Raw genomic sequence first — 16,620 nt, forward strand, 5'->3', positions numbered from 1 at the left:
TGCGCTCATAGCAGAAGCTCAATCAAAATGTCAAACAACCTAAAACTAAATCCCTAAAAAGGCAAAACAATAACATTAGAGCAAGAGTTGGGTGTTTGGTCTCCTTTCTCTATGAAAAAAGAAAAATACAGAATGCTTCAATGTTTTATACACATTATCTAAGTGCTACGCTATCCGAAAGTACGATATACTTACTTCATTGGTGCGCGTACAAATCGAAATCGAATTTGGGTTCTAGGTCAACAGAGTATTATGGCGTTTTATGACAACAAATATTGGATTCTTTCCCATGTAAGAAACTCATTCTTGTACTCAGATGATACTGGTGAGTTACTTTATTCTCTTTGGAACATTTGATTTTCTATAGTGCTGATTGCATTGTTTCTCTCCATTCAGGCATGTGCGAAATGATATTGCAGAACGCTGATATACCAAAGAAGATCAGAGAAGAGGGTAAAAAACAGTGGTTTGGAAATTTAGATGATTCAGAAGAAGAGTTTGATGATGATGGACGAATTCACACAAGATCTCTAGGAAATGGTAATGATGACTTTGGAACTCGGAGGAGAAGGCTTAACACAGTGGTGAGGCTTGAGAAGATGAGGAAAGAACAGCAAGCAGCCGCCATGATCAGTACCATTAGATGGAAAGAGCCAGATTTGACCAATCTAGATCAAGGTGAAAAGACCAAGATGTTTCAAAAGAAGGAAGTGGTTGCTCAGAATTCCAAATCTGCCCTTTCTAAACTTATGGCTGAGCACGCCTCGGATCCCGATTCGCCATTCATTGAGTATGCAAAATTTGATGGGAATTCTCAATTGAGAGCACCCACAAGAACAATAAGGATATTTTTAAGCATGCAAAGTGCTGAAGACCGCAACTTTCCTATGACCGTTTGTGTTGTGGCTTCGGCAAAGGTTTCTGAACTTATCGGCCTTGTTTGTTACAAATACAGCCACGAAAAAAGAGAACCTCCTTTAACGTAAACATTAAAATTTTGCCCCTGAAAAATTAGATTAATTAAGTTCAGTATATATTTTACAATTAGTGGATCTGTGGATAATTACGCACTATTCATTGCCGAAGACGACGGAAGTCCAGATGCCGATTTCCCTTGCCTAGAACCTAAAGAAGTTGTTGGGAAGTTTGGATTCACCTCCCTGGCTTTGGTTCGCTCTGCCAATCCCCCAAAGGAGGCGAAGAAAGACGTCGAGACTAATAAAACAGTTGATCAACTCAACACTGAGAAACCAGAAGAGCGTGGGGCTGTTCTGGAATCTACCGACTACCATTCGTTCAAAGGATTTTTGCTACACAAAGTTCGGCCAAACACGGAAATAACTTTGGGTAAATAAATAAAATGTTATAAATTATCCATGTCAAATCCAATAATAACGTTTCGCACAGGAATTTCGTGGGACCAAGTGGAGATCAAGCCTTGCCCAACTAGTCGGTCTGTAACAACTTTACTGTGGTCAAGGCCCAATCTCAAACCAACCCGTTTACCTATTGAAGTGATCGTAGATTGTGTTCCTATGCAAACATTGCCAGCATCAGTTGCTATTATGTATTACGACACAGATAAAAGAAAATGGAGGCGTTTGCGAATTGAGTGTGACTCGAAGACCATCGAACAAGTTGTGGCGAAGTTAAAATTCATATTAGAAATCCGGGGAGGACTTTACCGCCAGGAGTACCTCCATCACATGTCATACGTCAACAAGAAAGCCAGCCTGATTCGTTAAAAGAAATTTTAATAATTCAATTGTTTGTTTAATAAACCTTAAAATGCGAAATGTCAATTTTTACAAAGTATAGCGGATTATGTAGCGGAAGAAAGGATTATTGTAGACGTCGTTATCCAGAAAGGAATGGGAGAAGGTCCTATGTCCATTGAAAAGTTGGAACTATCATGCTCTGAACTTCGTCTAGTTGACGCTCAACCGTTGATAAGGACCGATGTAGTTGTTGGGAATTTTTTTCCAGGTGTACGAGTCCTATGTAGTGGCGTGTTTGATATGAAACAATTTTCTTGTTGACTGCTGCAAAATCTGGTAAGCTCTTTAGAAACTTTACATCTTCAGATTTCAATCGGCCTGTTTCAATTTGCACTCTTCCCTTCAAGACATCTTTAAGCTTACTCTTTGCATCTAAATAGGCTTCTCTTCTCTTTTTGTATTCTTCATTCCACAGCAACTTCTCATTCTTCAGTTGTTTTGTGGCTGATCTTGTTCGTTTCTCAAATTTCTGATGAGCTTTATCTCCAGTAGAAACTAGAACTTTGTTTAGAATGTCTTCAATGTTATCCCGTAGCCTTTCTGAATAGGCAGCAACAGCATCTTGCTCTTTTTCTAAGGCATTAAACTTCATTTCCTTCAGGGTATGATTCAGACATAGTTCTGTTATTTTATGTTTCTTCCCAGAAGGAGGTAGGGATGAGTCTACCGCAGCACAAGCAGCTGTAAAAACTTCATAGTGAACAAATTGACAAACAATATCCACAACATTTCATTACCTCGAAAAGTTGAACCAGAACCACCACCAGTAATACTTCTGTTAAGACTTGGTCTCCTCTTTATGAAGTCATCAATGTTGTTTCTTTCTCTTGGAAATTTCTCCGGAATGTGGTCTTTATTTGGCTCATTTAACATCTTTTTCCTCACAGTTTTCTGTAGTTGTCTCAATTAAACTTTGTTATTATTCTCTAATTTTGATTGTTAAAAAGTTAGAACTAAATTAGCACCAACGCTAACAACTTCAACGGTTTCCAATTTGAAGTGCATCGTTCGAAACGCCACCTTGCGACTGATGACCTTACTGCATGTTATATTTTTTATTCTCACACGCGCAGGAAAATGTCTATTATCACAAAAAAAGTGACATGAACGTGTATTTTATTTACACATTTATCGATGTTTTTATATTTAGACGACTCTCTTTCATAGATAAAGTTTAATTAATTCATCACTGACGGCTGATGGAGTGAGAATTCCCAAATCTGTGAAAAGCAAAGTCAAATATCCTGGTGGCGTGTAATCAACTTGAGGATGCTGATCGAGAAGATTAGAATGATTGGATTCAATAATAGTTGACGAGAACTAAAAAAATTCAACACAAGTTTCAGCATTATGGAAAATTGGTTAAAAAATTTAACATACTTTCAGTTCTTGGGGTAAATCGCGTTGGTTCAGCGGGTAGAGACGGACAAATTTGAAGCTCTCAGCGAGAACGTAAAAGGGTTTGTGCATTTCCTTGGCACACAGCGCCATAGTATATGTTCCAATCTATTTCAATAAATTTTTCAATTTTTTTAAATAGTCAAATAAATATATTTTATCCGTACCTTATTGATAATGCCTCCGCTTTCAACAACACCTTCAGCTCCAACAAGCACTAAATCCACTGATTCCATGACATAACCCATGGCCGAATCCAAAATGAGAGTCGAACCAATATTGTGTTTCAATAGCTCGTCTCTCATAGCGACACCACTTAGATCCGGGTGAGATTCAGTGATGAAAACATGGAAACGTTTTTTGGATATAACAGCTGCTTCAACTAGTGTTTGTAGAACCACTCTTGATTTGGAGTGAGTGAGGATTTTGTGTCCATCAAGAATAAAAGGAGCCCCTAGTCTTGCAATTTTAGGTCTAGCCTCTTGTAATTTCCTTAGAAAAATTTCTCCTCGTTTCTTCATAATCTCCTTGCAATCTTTGAAATTCTAAAAAGAATGTTTTATTTTAAATCTATTAAAAATTTATGATTCATATTTATAGACAACATACTGATTGTTCAAGAGAAGTAAGTGTGATAAACCGTTGAAACAGTTCACAGCCTGATTGAACTGATGTAATTGAGCATTCAGCTTTCTTCATTTCTTCTGTTGCTTTTCTCAGTTCTTCCGACAATCCACGAAGAGTTTCACCTGTGAATATGATAGTCTTTAATGTTGATAATGATTATGTTAATAGATATTATTTTGTTTTTACTAACCATCACCAAAGTTTTCCAATATATTCATTAATGTGCGGATAGCTGCAACAGCTGCTGAAACATCCGGCTCTTCTTTCACAATTTTTTGGAAAAAATCCAATACATTTCCTAAAAGCACATTGATTACATTAGTTTTTTTATTAACATTATTTAATAACTAAACCTACTTGTATTTTCCATTTTATACTTATATCTTTTTTGCGCACTAGTAAACTTTTTTCCTCTCTACTTAACTTGGAGTTTCAGCTAGAAGAGCAGCACAGCAGCTTGCCAGCTTGCCACCGTTCCAGCAGCAGACGACACAATGAAAAGTCAACACTCCAGTCAGTCAAAACACTTGAGTACTATACTTGTTTCTGATTGGCCCTCACCGATTAGTCCCAGGGAAGGATCTGCCGAGATTGATATGTCCATTATGTCACCCGCAACCGCAAACATTCATAAACTGCTGTTATCGTTTGATGAAAGAAGAATACTTAAGTCGTTCTATTCTTTTCACATTCCGCGTTAAAAACAAAAATGTCGTCGTCAACGTTGCCATTCTTCATCGTGCATGCACACAGGTAGGGGTAGGGTAGCACCGGTAGCACGACCGACGACCGCACGGCGCACGAGATATCTGTCGAAAGTGAAATAAACGTTCATTTTGCATTTTTTTTTAAATTTTTTTAACCATAGTTTATTTCAAGATTTTGTGAATTTGTCAGATGAAAACCACCCGAAACATTTTAGACAAGGTGCAATTTTAGGTGCTTTGCTTCAAAACAAAGTGGTGTGTAAATACAAGTAAGATTATTGGAACTTTTTGTTGTCTTATCCATTCAATTAAACTAATTTAAACAATCATTCCTCTTTTTCATATTCCACATAGGAAGGAGAGCAGGATGTACGAGGAAACCAACCGCGCAGTGCTCGGCGCTCAGTTGGATTCATTTGAACTTGACCCCTTTCTTGAATTTCGCCGTAAAGCCAATATCTGATTAAAGGACAATTATAAAAGTTTTGAAAGGCAAAAATTTCTTGTTGGAAGTTGTTTTTATCATACTTTTTCCATCGAGTAACCGCCACCTTATCTCCAATCTGCAGAGAGATGCGTGTCTCGTCGGTGTATGGTGGCTGAAGACAAACCATAATGCCGAAACTAATAATAGGGAACCACCTTCCACTGTATGCTTTCTCTACTACGTATTCTACGCAGCGTTCCCTTTTAATCTTTTTCTGTTCAATTTGTTCAATCTGTCAAAAATGAATAAATAGCCATAAAAGGTAGAAAATCTATAGAACTATGCATAGGATTATACCGTGAAAGCGTATGGATGGCAATTGTCCCGGACTTTCCACTCGATGCCATCACCTTTAGGCTGGAAAGAGAAATTTATTACTTCAACCAGATTCTTTCGCCATCCTAAATTGTAGGGGTGAATGAAAGAGGGTTCATCGGTTCCTTCTCGACGATAAACAGCTTTTTCATGAACCCAGTCTTCAATGCCTGTTTGATTTCTTAAAACCACTTTCATCTATGAAAGAATCAATCACTTTAAGGTTAAATAAAGAACATATAATCCAAAGAAATTCAAACCTGGATAAAAAATAGAAAACCAACAGCAAACACTACTCCGGCTGCTAATCCTAAGGAAATCAGACTCATCACAAAAGGCCATAGTCCCAATATTATAAAAGGCACTTCTCGTAGATTTGAATGGTCGTAGTAATCAAATGTCTATTTTTAAGCAATATGATTCGTTTTTAAATTGTTTGTAACAAGCATACAAATTTTAGATTTAGCCAACCGGGTGAAGAGCTCTGTACATGGTGCATGAAATTATTACGATGGCTTGGGCGCATCCAATAACCGCGGAAATGAGGAATGCTAACGAAACAATGGTGATTTATGAAACATAATATGAATGATTAGGTATTATTACCAAGAAAGTTGGTGTGATTGAAATGTCCAAGGCAGTTATTTATAAATATGCAGTGATGATCACGTTTCATAATACATCTATTGCCTGTGAAAGAGGAATTTGTCATCAAACAGAAGAGTAATTATTTTTATTGGGATACATTTTCTACAGTGATGAGATCTTGGTGCTTTGTATCCTTGGCACACAGTGCAGTACTGTAAAAACTGAGTATCCTCTTCCCTGGTCTAAATAAGTACAATGTGTTAGTTGATCTTAAAACTGTTAAACCTATTCAAACTAAACAAATTTTACCGGTTTCCAGTTTAGAGGTAAGTATCCTGGACCAACATGTAGTGAATATAGAAAATTGTAGAATGTTGATGCACTTAATGAGAGAAAAATAGCAGCATTTATAAATCCAGGCCAAGAGTGGTAAGGAGGCCACCACATGGAGTTGCAATGAATTGTTGACCAAACAATAGATTTAATTACACCTGTGAGAGAAATGGTTATAAAAACAACAGTAAAGCTTATTGATCCTCAACAGAAGTTCTACCGATAGTAAAAAGCGGTCCTATGTGAATTACGTTACTCCAGCCCATGACACACTCAACTCAGTTGTTACTTCACTCAAGTAACCTATGTAAAACTTCACAGGAGTTGTTGCTAAGGGCTACCAAAAATTCACAGGAAGGATCACTAAACAAGAAAATTGTAATTAGAGATTTTATGACCAAAAATTTAGAATTGTAAAGTTTTGTCACTTGCAAAATGAGGAGGCCTTAAATGACAAAGACAAACTCAAAAATAAACATTCAAGCAGACGTCAATAATACTGCTTACTGCCAATGCCAAATGCTAAACAGCGGTTTTGCAATTTTGCGTTGTTGCTATGTTCGGTTTGCCGTACTAACTCATTAGTTGATTTTATAATATTCAAGGAGAAATGAAAACTCATAAAATAAATTGCACGTAATATTTTAATCAGGCTAGATTAAATGAAATTCGAATTTTATTGGAAGTAGTAGTCTAGTAGAGATTGGAACAATGACCCAAGCCAAATTCAAAGTTTTTGGAATAATTGTAACTTGCTAGCCCGTGACGTTTTAAGGCTTATTTTTTTTTTCATCAGGATAGAGCAGCAAACGGAATAAAAATTTGTGTCTTAAAATATATTAAAACGAAATTTAACAAACAAAACAAATATCAAAGATTTAAATGCTTTTCTAATTTTAGCCGCTAGAGGGTTTAGTGATACTTTTTGCCACTCTCCGATTGGTTCCCCTGCCCTTTTTTGAGATGTTAACAAATCCCCCGCGCTTTAAAATCTCCCCAACGGTTACAACAACGACGGTTACAATTCAAAGTATTCTCCCCTTCAGATTTTTCACTTCAGTCCCTTTCGAGTCGATTTAGGCGGATGACATTAGTTTTACAGTAGCCTTGTCAATCACTCTTCATTTTCTTTATTATATAATCGACTTCTGTTCTGAGATCCGTCAGTAGAGTATAATTTTAAAATGTCTTTTTCTAAGGCGAAACGTTTTGAACCTGATAAGGGTAAGTCAACAGTACCTACTTGTTTTTTTTCCCTACAAATTTGTATTCTTAACTGAAATTTGATTGTATCTTCAATTGGTTACCTTCTAACTATGTTTTCATGTCTTATTAGTTTGTGGTCCTCCTCCAACTGCTTATGATCCAAAACATCCATTTGGAACTGGAGTAATCAGTTTCCCGAAAGGAGACAGATTTCCCCAGAATTCAACACCTAATCACTTACTACCACCTCAAGATCCAATGGTAAAAAATCTTTGTCTGTTATATACTTCGTGAACTTATGATTTTCATTCTCTTCTAGATGACACGATCCCACTCTTCTTCATCAATTGGTTCCACAGACTCGACAGCCACCTCCAAGTCTGTACAGGTATGTTTTTTTATCCCTTTGAATAGTATACAAGCTTTTTCATTTGAAAAAATTTCTAGGTGAAGAAAGATCATACACACTGTAATAAACAGATTGCAGACCTGGAAAAAGAACTTAGAAATATAACCATGGAAAGAAACCAACTCTTACGAAGAAGAAATCATCCAATCCAGTTAGTAAATTTTGGTGATAAGTAGTATTTTTGATTGTATCTGATTTTAAAAATGTTTCCTTCCGCAGTGCTGCCACCCACAATGAAAATAAGGAAAACAAGGAACCTGAACCTGAACCTGCCCAGCAAGCCCAGGGTGATCATTTGGGTGAAATTTTAATACTGAACACGACTATTCAAGAACTAAGATCAAAGCTTGAAAGTGTCAGACACCTGGAAGAGGAAAAGTCAACCCTCGAAGATGGTAACTATAAAGTAATTATTAAAAACATCAAAGCTTTACAATTTTTGTTGTTTTATTATTTGGCAGAGCGCGACAATGCCTTAGCAGACTTGGAGCTGAAGGAAATTGAAGTTGCACGGGTCATTAGCCAAATCGAAGAACTGAAATCAGTTTTCGAAAAAGAAGAAACCCTGCGATACGAGTAATATGAGATCCTGTTTATCACATATTTTGTTTTCTTTTTCTTTCTCGATTCTGTTAAAACAGTCATATATTTGTAGGTTGGAAGCAACTTTAAAATTGGCTACCGATGACAAGAAGGAGATGGAACTACAAATTTCTGAATTTGGCCTCAAATTGGAAAATCTTGAAAACAGTAAGAATTGCTCAATATCCTTTTTAGAATATTCTTATTTATTTATTTATTTTTTGCTTGGTAACAGTTAGGGTGGAGCTTGTGAAAGAAATAGATTCAGTGAAAGAGTCGCATGAAAAAGAGCTGGAAGCTAAGAACGTTCAACATAAAACTGAATTAGAGGAGATTCTATCAGCCAGTCGAGATCAAATTCAACAGCTGGAGAACAACTTACAGCAACTTGGAGCTGAACACGACGCAGAAAGCGAACAAGTCAAATTCGAATACGGAAGGCAAATCGATGAGCTGAATCAGAACAATTCAGCTACTCTAGCCCGACTTGTGAGTGAGCATGCTGCTCGAATTAGTGAAATCCAATCAGCTCATCAGGAGCAATTATCTCAACTTGAACTTTCAAGTGATCAGTTGGAAATGGAACGCTCACGTCTTCACCAAAGTAAGCATGGTAAATAATAACTTATAAACTGACTGATATTAATTTAAAAAATCTTAAAATAGAATGCGAAGAAATCGGTGTCACTCTTGAAACTAAACTTGATGAAATTGAAACGCTGAAAACGCAGCTAGATGTTGCTGAAGAGAAACGGGAAACTAGTCGTGCACAAGCGGAAGAAAAGTAATAGGCATAATTCTTAATTGCGTGTAATTTAATTCAGAGACTAACTTTCTCCTGTTATTAGATTTCTTTCTATGAAACGATCCCTGGAGTTGGATATCGCTGAATGTCAAGTGCGTTTTGAGGAACAACGCCGGATCGCAGACGAAAAACTCCGTTTAGACTACGAAGCGAAATTGACCACACTAGAAAGCAAACACCTTGAACTTACACAGCAACTGCTAGCCCAACAAGCCGAGTTTGAAGAAGCCCATAAAGCCCATTCTATTTCTTGCGTTCAGTATGAAGAACAACTCAAGAGATTAAATGATAAGTATGTCCATTGTAACAAGTATAGTTGAATGTTAATCCTAATCAAGTTCTGTTTACAGTAACCAAACAGAAAAGGAAATTCTGATGTGGCAAATGAGTCAGCAAAGAGAAAACCTGGAACTAGGTAATGAAAATGCTCATCAAAAATGTCTCTAAAGTCTAAGTCTGTCTAATTTGATTTGTGTATCTTATTTTACAGAACTTAAAGCTGATTTTGATCGACGCCTTGAAGAGAAAGAGTCCGATTTTGAGCAGCAGCGTAAAACTTTGGAATCTAAACTTAACCAATCAAATGCAGACCACGTTAACCAGGTGGCTACTCTGGAATCCAATCACAAGATCCAGCTGAGCAATTATCATGAACTACACGAAGCTGCGCTCGAGAATTTGGATCGTGAAAAGAATGACATTCTTGAAGGTAGGAATGTCAGTTTCTTTCTTATTTGAACGCAGTAATTTAAATTTTGCTTAAATTTACCAAACAGGCCGGGCATTGGTTGAGAAGATTTTGCATGAAAAAGAAGCTGAAATTGAGAAAGTCACCAACGAAATGAAAGCTGCTGTCGAAAGGCTCGAGCTGGATATCAATTTGCTTCGCGAGAGTAATAATAAGTTGGTCGAAGATATCGTTCGTGTCGAGAAAGAGCGACAGTTGTCTGAAGAAAAGACGGAGATTGAATTGGTGCAGGTGAAAGCTCAAGTCGAACAAGAAAAGACATCACTGATCAAATCCTACGAAGATGCCATCGAAGCCATTCGTACAGATTCTACCAACAAGGAGGAGCACATCGCGCAGTTGGTCAGCAAATTGTCCTTGACTGAAGAGAGTTTGCAGAAACAGTTGGCGGAGAAAGAAAAACAACTTGAAGAGGCTAGTGTGATGCACCAAGACCAATTAGACAAAATTTCCAGCCAACATTGTCAAGAAGTCCAAAGCCTCCACAGGGATTATGAAAAGGTTATCGCCGTCAAAGTAGATCAATTCCACGTTGAAAGCGAACAGTTGTCTATCAGTCACCTAAAAGCAATTGAGGATTTGCAAAGCCGCAGTTCAGTAGAGCTCCAGGAATTGCAGGACGAGTTCCGCATGACTTTTAATGCACTTGAACGAAAATTGGCAACAGAAAAGGAGGATCTTGCACAGGCGCATGCCAAGGAGCTTGCAGATTCAAGAAACAGTTACGAAGAAAAGATTGCTGTAATCACGAAACATCACGAAGGTGTTATTGAAGTACTCAACAAAAACTACGAAGAAGCCATGGACAATGTAAAAAAAATTCTAACTTATTTTGATGACATCTCTCATGTTCTTTTAATTTTTCAGGGTCAAGAGCTGCAGCAAAGTTTAGACTACCTTCGTTTGGAATTTCAAGCTGTTCTGGCTGCCGCAGAAGCTAAAGAGACGCAGCATAAAGCAGAAGTCGAGAAAATGTCTCACACGATTCAGTTTAAAGAAAACGAGATCACACACCTTGGTGAAACTCTTCGCCGTCGTGAGAAGGAGACGGCTGACGAATGGATTCAACGTGAAACGAGCATCATGTCCCAACTTACTGAACAGAATCTAAAATCTGTGGAAGAGTTTGAGACTCGCTTACAAGAAATTCGTGCCGAGCTTCATCAGGCGAAAGAAGAAATCGGAAGGGTGGCCGAAGAAAGAGATGCAGCTCGTGACGACATCGCTGTGCTTCAGGTTGGTGCAACATACTTACTTTTGGAGTAACTTTTTGTCATAGAAATTTTTACTCTGGATTTCAGGTGCAGACTGAAGCTCAACTCGCTGCTCTGAGTGAACAGCACGACCAGGAGCGAGCAATGCTAGTTGAGAAACTGTCAGTTCAAACTCGTGAAATTGAGGAAATCAACAGCGCCAAGATTCAAGACCTTCAGGCTCAATTGGTCGAAATTCAGAACGCATTTATGGAGTTTCGCTGGTCAACCTCGCGACAGATAGAGCAGATGGAACACGATCACGAAGAAGCGGTCTTAACAGCCGTTCGCGATGCTCTAGAGCCGGTCGATAGCGAATTAGAGTCCCTTCGTAAAGATCGTGAAGCCTATCTTCTCCTTCAAAAGGAGTATGCGGATCTTCAAGCCCGTATCGAACCTTTCAGAGTAAGTTAGTCAATAAATTATTCGTTTGAGTCATGTGGTTATTTGAATTTTGTCTCAGGATCAACTTGAAATGTACGAAGCTGAGAAAAAGGCACTACTGAACCAGGCTCTGTTCGCTGAAAACTCTATGGCTTCCCTCGCCTCCAAGTACACCCAGCTTCTGGGTCACCAGAATAGCAAACAGAAAATCCATCACTTGGAAAAGCTCAAGCAAGACATTTTTTACCTCCGCAAAGAACTAGCGGACAAGAACCTGGCCTTAGAGAAGGAAAAGAAGGCCCGTCAAAAGGCCGACGCCCGAGTCAAGGAGTTGACTGGCCAGAAAAAATATGATCCTGCCGAAGCCTTCAAGGTAACAATTCCTCCGAACTCCTGAAGTATAGAGCATTTTAAATAACAATTTACCTTTAAATTTAAGGTCCCGGAAAATCCTGTGGTGATTCCAGTTGTCAACAAAGCACCACCCAAACTGTCAAGTGGGGCTAAACCTACGGCCACTCCTGCTCCAACAGCCGAAACAAAAGAAACTGCTCGACAGCAGCGCAAGCCATTGCGTCCCCAGGTTCATGCAGGCACGGGATTCTTCTTGTCGATGGATGACGTCGAAAAGGAACGAGTGGATATGGAGCGAGAGAAGCAGCAGCAGTTGGAAAACCGCCGGAAGGCTGCTGCCAACTTCGACGCATTTGATGTCGACTTTGGATCAAGTTCCAGTCGCCGGGAAACTTTCAACGTCCCGGCAGCGAAGCAGTTGAACGTGACCCGAAGTGTCAATGATGCCAAGCAGAACAACAAAGAGAACATCAATCGCGGGCTGTTCCCCAACGACATATCTGATATTTCCGTCTCCGATGAAATGGTACTGAAGAACAAGTTGCTAACCAAGTCCCGTGTTGAAAACCTTACTTCAACTCCATTGCAGAGACACACTTAAAATAACAAAATCCCTTATTTTTTTAAATTAGTGGAATCCGTTGTCTTTTCTATTCGCCATTCTTTTTTTAAAATTTCTGTTCAGTTTTTCATTTATCTTCCATGTCTGTCACACACTCATACCTCTTATTTCAACAAACAAATAATCCATCTGCCAATTTTAATTCTTATCTTTTTAAGTAAACCTGAATAACAATAAACTCGATGTTCTACGAAAAAGAAAATTAACTGAGCGTAAATCATACACAATCTGATACTGAAAAATCTGCGTTTTTATTCGTTTTCAAAATCAGTTTTGTACTTGTGTAGGTTCAAGCTGAGTGGTACGAACTTGGCTTATATGCCTAGCCGATTGATTCTAGTTTAAAATATTTATTAGGTATGATTAACATACGTCTGGTATTTACTGATCATCAATTACGGTGGCAATGTTTGGAAAGTCGTGCGCAAACAGAAACTGAAAGGTAAGTAAATCCAAGGCTGCTTGTGAACACATTTACGTAAAACTTAAAAAAAAACACCTGTTTACTTTTCACTGCCAGGTGTGGCTGCTGAAGATTAAAGGTCGCTAGAGAGTAGAGATTCTAGAACAGAAGGGACGGACGGCGTACGTGGACACAGCGCAGTCTGTAAACTTAGCACACCCGCGCAGTTGTTTAAGCACATCAGAAAAACGCGATAAGAAAATGACATTTCCTAGCTACCGAAGAAGCTCCCCTATAGTAAACAATACTTGAAACATTAATTCCTTGACAAACGGACGACTTGGCTACCGTGTGATTGACGTAAAAGCGATTGCACAACTCTAGCCTCTGATTGAACTTCATGACTCAATCACTGTCTGGCTCTTCCACAGATAATTTAATGATGCATGAGACAATTGCGATTGTGAACACTATAAGACAGGATAAAGCTACGCAGCTTAACACGGACTTGGCGACGCCGAGAAGAAACACAGAAATCAACAGCACCAGTGCTAATATTTGACGAATTTTTTAACGATAAACTGAAACTCATGGGGATCATATGGATTTATTAATTGTTAAAACAAACAAGGCCAGCCATTATGTTTGCTTAATGCTAAACATAGCTATTTTTAAAGAATGCTATATCATTCCCTATTGTTGTTACCGCGATAGATAGAAAAGAAAAGTTACAACAACAACAAGTCAAGAATGAAATACCGTTCTTCATAAATAAATTCTAGGTCAAGTCTCACGACGTCTTTTGAGGAAATCCTTTTCTGGTATTTTTTCGTTTCGAGCACATTTTCTTATATAGGATAAATCAAGTCACCTGAAACCATTTCATTCAGTCGCTTGGCCCAATTGACACCAGGGTATTCCGGGGCAGATGGATTGAGCGAGCGCCGCATGCTTTCCATTAGCGGCAACTTAGTCCAGACTAGTTTCAGTGTGGAATCTCTGCCAGGAATTACTTCGAATAGGACGTCGCCTGTAAATGAAAGATGTTAAGTTTAATAACCAAATAAAAATATTTAAAAAATTCGATTTACCGGCCAACGATGGTGATCCGAGAATCCAGAGCAACAACGAATAACTAGGTAGACTATTGATGATCCAAATAAGTCGTCTGAGTGTTCCTTGAAGAAACAGTACACAGAGTCGCAACTGTAATTACATTAAAAAGGATTTAATTGAATAATGAGACTGCAGTACGATGCTAAGGTAATATGTCGTACCGCAAGAAAAACGACGTAATAGACTAGAAGGGTTGGCAGAAGTAGAAGCAAACTTGAGAAGATGAACATGCCGACACAGAGCTGATCCCACGAAAAATCACCCGAGTCGTATCGTGAGCGCAATGGGTTCCATTTACGTCCGCCAAACATTCGCAGGGTCGACCCAAGTCCGTGGAGAGTAATACCGTATAATCTAGAATTGATCGACACAAAATGAAAAATAGGTTATTAAAAAAAAAAACACAAACTATTTTAAAACTGGAATGGTAGTACCTGGTTGCATAGACATAGAAACAGTAACAGTGAAGTGAGGCCATTGTGATCAAGTCACTTAAAAGGGCCATCTGGAATGAAAGCCCAATTAGGCCAACAGTTGATGAAATAAATATGATGGTAGACACAATAGGCTTGATGATATCTGTTCGATAATAAAGAAATATAAATAGTGTTAATATTGTGTCTTACTGCTTTCGATAGTTACCTATATATGTTTTCCACAAGTAGAGATGGTAGAGAAAGAACTTGCCCAGTACAGTGGACAGAGGTCTGTTGAGTTTCAGTCCAACAGGAACACCCATTAGCCATTCAATGAGCAGCTGAAGATTGTCAGCAATAACCTGCATATCAATTTGACATCATAAATAAATAACTAAAACAAGAAAGAACAAAATCAAAATACTTTGACTGATTCAAGAAACATTTCCAAAACTTCATTGGCTCCACCAAGGGAATGAAACATTCTGACAAAGCAAAACCCAAGAAACAGGTCGATGAGCATCATCAACAATAGGTTGGTGGAGATCAACTCTGACCGACATGATCTCCAGGCTCTCCATTGAAGTGCTCTCTGTCGTAGCTGGAGGACAACCTTGGAGTGGTTGAAGACAGATTCTGTGATCTGTTGGTGGCTAACTTCTTCCCCTTTGACACCAATGTTGTGACTCAATCTAAGGAGACTACCTAGTTCACAAAGGCACTTTGAATTCTTCCAGTCTTCATTCCGTTCCAAAATTTCAGACTGCAGGAAACTTTCATCGTAGAGAACCAACAAAGCTTGTGACGTGGGAACATGAACACCAGCAACAACAGCACTTTCTATTTTAGGGTGGTGATTTTCTGTTATCAAATTAATCCAGCATGGAGATTTGTTTCGACTTGAATTATCTTCAGTGTTCCATGTGCCGATCGGCTCAAACTGGTGAACGGCATCTTCCTCGAAAGAAACGACGTACACATTCAAGCAATTATAATAACTCTCGTTGGGTTTCACGACACCATAAATGAGCCCAGATTTCCTCGTTGGAATAATCGGAAAATAGACAAAAATCTGGCCATGATCATCCAGCCGGTGTTGTTGTTGTTGTTCCATGCTGGCCTGTCATATGTTAATTTCCAAAGTATTTCATCCACTCGCCGTCAGATGGTGCGAGCGATTACGTCAGAAATTCGAAATCGATTGAAAAATGGTTCAACTCGAAAAATAAAAAAACCTACTAACTAGTAACTATACTCCACTCCTATAGGATTTGAATACGAGTGTCGGTTTCAGAGACATCACAAAGACTTGCCTCTCCACATTGTCAGTGAACTAATAATATTCCAAGTGGCAGCCGTCAATGAGTTGCAAATGACGATCTTCTATGGCAGTGCACACAACAAGAGCCGCCCGCCAGAAGGCCGAAAAGGGAAAATCTTTGACCCGGGATGCCGCCCGCCCGCCCGCGTAATCTCAATTATAAAAGGCCTCTTTTCTTGCTGCATTCGGAGAGGCTGTCAAAGCCGAGCTTGGTAAACCTTTTGATACTCTCTTTATACTCTCGTTTCCCCCCCCCCCCTCTCTCTCTCTCTCTGCGGAGCCCCCATTTGCATACGGACATGCAAATGGGCAGCCCGCTATCTCCGATACGGCCTCGCCCTTTTTGAAGTGCCACACACACACAGACGATGATGATGAGACGATGGGTCCCAGTTAGACACACACAAAAAGGAGAAAAAAAAAGAACATCAGACAGAATTTGAAACACGCGCGGGAATTCCAAAATAATAATTCGATGATGAAAACTAAAAAGAGGAGGACCCGGGCTCTCTCCTCGCCCCGTCGTAGAGTATATGCATAATTAGCCATTAGCCTAACAGAGAGATAATACGACGAGCCAAACTCTTTTGCCAGTGTCCCGTTTCCACCTCTAGAGGCTAAATAGCAAGCTAAATAGTCGCTTTAAAACTTGAGTCGAATTCGAATAACGCGCCCGCGCGCCCATTTTATCGTCCATAAAATATTATCCCCCCCTTTGATTCGAGTTTGTGGTTATAATTTCAACATTTTACGGAAGGTCTTTGTGAT

The 16,620-nt window shown here is 38.9% G+C and overlaps 7 protein-coding genes across 9 annotated transcripts in view; 3 read left to right on the plus strand and 4 right to left on the minus strand.

Annotated features, from left to right (window-relative positions):
- The window catches only part of LOC124326455 (extensin-2-like), a 142,092-nt gene that overhangs the window by 23,679 nt on the left and 101,793 nt on the right, over positions 1-16,620 (plus strand). The gene's annotated exons all lie outside the window — the stretch shown is intronic.
- Positions 36-1,796, plus strand: LOC124326200 (target of rapamycin complex 2 subunit MAPKAP1-like). The gene is made up of 5 exons (XM_046784903.1): positions 36-180; positions 239-325; positions 397-982; positions 1,049-1,347; positions 1,408-1,796. The coding sequence occupies exons 1-5, from the start codon at positions 141-143 to the stop codon at positions 1,743-1,745; spliced, it is 1,350 nt and encodes a 449-aa protein (XP_046640859.1). The 5' UTR covers positions 36-140; the 3' UTR covers positions 1,746-1,796.
- Positions 1,554-2,798, minus strand: LOC124326490. 2 transcript variants are annotated; one of them, XR_006915566.1, is made up of 3 exons: positions 2,516-2,798; positions 1,810-2,459; positions 1,554-1,733 (listed from the first exon to the last, which is right to left on the minus strand). XR_006915566.1 is itself a non-coding variant. In XM_046785370.1 (2 exons), the coding sequence occupies exons 1-2, from the start codon at positions 2,649-2,651 to the stop codon at positions 1,885-1,887; spliced, it is 711 nt and encodes a 236-aa protein (XP_046641326.1). In that variant the 5' UTR covers positions 2,652-2,798; the 3' UTR covers positions 1,554-1,884. The 2 variants fall into 2 exon arrangements, 1 of the variants encoding a protein (XP_046641326.1); XM_046785370.1 differs by having other exon boundaries at positions 1,554-2,459.
- On the minus strand, positions 2,873-4,523 carry LOC124326384 (translation initiation factor eIF-2B subunit alpha-like). The gene is made up of 6 exons (XM_046785173.1): positions 4,161-4,523; positions 3,994-4,101; positions 3,786-3,925; positions 3,344-3,721; positions 3,159-3,284; positions 2,873-3,098 (listed from the first exon to the last, which is right to left on the minus strand). Exons 1-6 carry the CDS (start codon positions 4,171-4,173, stop codon positions 2,940-2,942), a joined length of 924 nt encoding a protein of 307 aa, XP_046641129.1. The 5' UTR covers positions 4,174-4,523; the 3' UTR covers positions 2,873-2,939.
- On the minus strand, positions 4,642-6,769 carry LOC124326263 (palmitoyltransferase ZDHHC6-like). 2 transcript variants are annotated; one of them, XM_046784990.1, is made up of 10 exons: positions 6,662-6,769; positions 6,454-6,596; positions 6,210-6,391; positions 6,058-6,142; positions 5,919-6,002; positions 5,784-5,863; positions 5,573-5,713; positions 5,295-5,510; positions 5,039-5,229; positions 4,642-4,969 (listed from the first exon to the last, which is right to left on the minus strand). In XM_046784990.1, the coding sequence occupies exons 2-10, from the start codon at positions 6,497-6,499 to the stop codon at positions 4,837-4,839; spliced, it is 1,158 nt and encodes a 385-aa protein (XP_046640946.1). In that variant the 5' UTR covers positions 6,500-6,596; positions 6,662-6,769; the 3' UTR covers positions 4,642-4,836. The 2 variants fall into 2 exon arrangements, with proteins under 2 accessions (XP_046640946.1, XP_046640947.1); XM_046784991.1 differs by having other exon boundaries at positions 6,666-6,762.
- On the plus strand, positions 7,224-12,838 carry LOC124326036 (golgin subfamily B member 1-like). Its single transcript, XM_046784610.1, has 17 exons — positions 7,224-7,457; positions 7,570-7,700; positions 7,759-7,827; positions 7,887-7,999; positions 8,068-8,243; positions 8,310-8,424; positions 8,504-8,598; positions 8,666-9,034; positions 9,097-9,214; positions 9,279-9,527; positions 9,586-9,650; positions 9,726-9,944; positions 10,012-10,793; positions 10,851-11,219; positions 11,285-11,641; positions 11,700-11,993; positions 12,060-12,838. The coding sequence occupies exons 1-17, from the start codon at positions 7,418-7,420 to the stop codon at positions 12,573-12,575; spliced, it is 4,077 nt and encodes a 1,358-aa protein (XP_046640566.1). The 5' UTR covers positions 7,224-7,417; the 3' UTR covers positions 12,576-12,838.
- On the minus strand, positions 13,588-15,693 carry LOC124326179 (phosphatidylinositol N-acetylglucosaminyltransferase subunit Q-like). The gene is made up of 6 exons (XM_046784867.1): positions 14,956-15,693; positions 14,758-14,893; positions 14,550-14,694; positions 14,277-14,469; positions 14,091-14,205; positions 13,588-14,029 (listed from the first exon to the last, which is right to left on the minus strand). The coding sequence occupies exons 1-6, from the start codon at positions 15,643-15,645 to the stop codon at positions 13,848-13,850; spliced, it is 1,461 nt and encodes a 486-aa protein (XP_046640823.1). The 5' UTR covers positions 15,646-15,693; the 3' UTR covers positions 13,588-13,847.

This window comes from Daphnia pulicaria, chromosome 2, assembly GCF_021234035.1.
Source record: "Daphnia pulicaria isolate SC F1-1A chromosome 2, SC_F0-13Bv2, whole genome shotgun sequence".
In the NCBI taxonomy this organism is placed as follows: domain Eukaryota; kingdom Metazoa; phylum Arthropoda; class Branchiopoda; order Diplostraca; family Daphniidae; genus Daphnia; species Daphnia pulicaria.

What these genes read in the sequence shown, in the direction of transcription:
- LOC124326263 (XM_046784990.1), bottom strand. Translation starts at nt 6,499, where the DNA reads ATGGGCTGGAGTAACGTAATTCACATAGGACCGCTTTTTACTATCG. An exon ending in TACCTCTAAACTGGAAACCG is followed by an intron (nt 6,143 to 6,209) that starts GTAAAATTTGTT and finishes GTACTTATTTAG; the next exon opens with ACCAGGGAAGAGGATACTCA. An exon ending in GCCATCCATACGCTTTCACG is followed by an intron (nt 5,230 to 5,294) that starts GTATAATCCTAT and finishes CATTTTTGACAG; the next exon opens with ATTGAACAAATTGAACAGAA.
- LOC124326200 (XM_046784903.1), top strand. Translation starts at nt 141, where the DNA reads ATGTTTTATACACATTATCTAAGTGCTACGCTATCCGAAA. An exon ending in AAGTGCTACGCTATCCGAAA is followed by an intron (nt 181 to 238) that starts GTACGATATACT and finishes TTTGGGTTCTAG; the next exon opens with GTCAACAGAGTATTATGGCG. An exon ending in CTTGTACTCAGATGATACTG is followed by an intron (nt 326 to 396) that starts GTGAGTTACTTT and finishes CTCTCCATTCAG; the next exon opens with GCATGTGCGAAATGATATTG.
- LOC124326036 (XM_046784610.1), top strand. Translation starts at nt 7,418, where the DNA reads ATGTCTTTTTCTAAGGCGAAACGTTTTGAACCTGATAAGG. An exon ending in CCACCTCCAAGTCTGTACAG is followed by an intron (nt 7,828 to 7,886) that starts GTATGTTTTTTT and finishes AAAAATTTCTAG; the next exon opens with GTGAAGAAAGATCATACACA. An exon ending in CTCAAGAGATTAAATGATAA is followed by an intron (nt 9,528 to 9,585) that starts GTATGTCCATTG and finishes TTCTGTTTACAG; the next exon opens with TAACCAAACAGAAAAGGAAA.
- LOC124326490 (XM_046785370.1), bottom strand. Translation starts at nt 2,651, where the DNA reads ATGTTAAATGAGCCAAATAAAGACCACATTCCGGAGAAATTTCCAAGA. An exon ending in TTCTGGTTCAACTTTTCGAG is followed by an intron (nt 2,460 to 2,515) that starts GTAATGAAATGT and finishes AAGTTTTTACAG; the next exon opens with CTGCTTGTGCTGCGGTAGAC.
- LOC124326384 (XM_046785173.1), bottom strand. An exon ending in TTACTTCTCTTGAACAATCA is followed by an intron (nt 3,722 to 3,785) that starts GTATGTTGTCTA and finishes CATTCTTTTTAG; the next exon opens with AATTTCAAAGATTGCAAGGA. An exon ending in ATTTACCCCAAGAACTGAAA is followed by an intron (nt 3,099 to 3,158) that starts GTATGTTAAATT and finishes GAATTTTTTTAG; the next exon opens with TTCTCGTCAACTATTATTGA.
- LOC124326179 (XM_046784867.1), bottom strand. Translation starts at nt 15,645, where the DNA reads ATGGAACAACAACAACAACACCGGCTGGATGATCATGGCCAGATTTTT. An exon ending in ATTACGTCGTTTTTCTTGCG is followed by an intron (nt 14,206 to 14,276) that starts GTACGACATATT and finishes ATGTAATTACAG; the next exon opens with TTGCGACTCTGTGTACTGTT. An exon ending in CGGATCACCATCGTTGGCCG is followed by an intron (nt 14,030 to 14,090) that starts GTAAATCGAATT and finishes TTTCATTTACAG; the next exon opens with GCGACGTCCTATTCGAAGTA.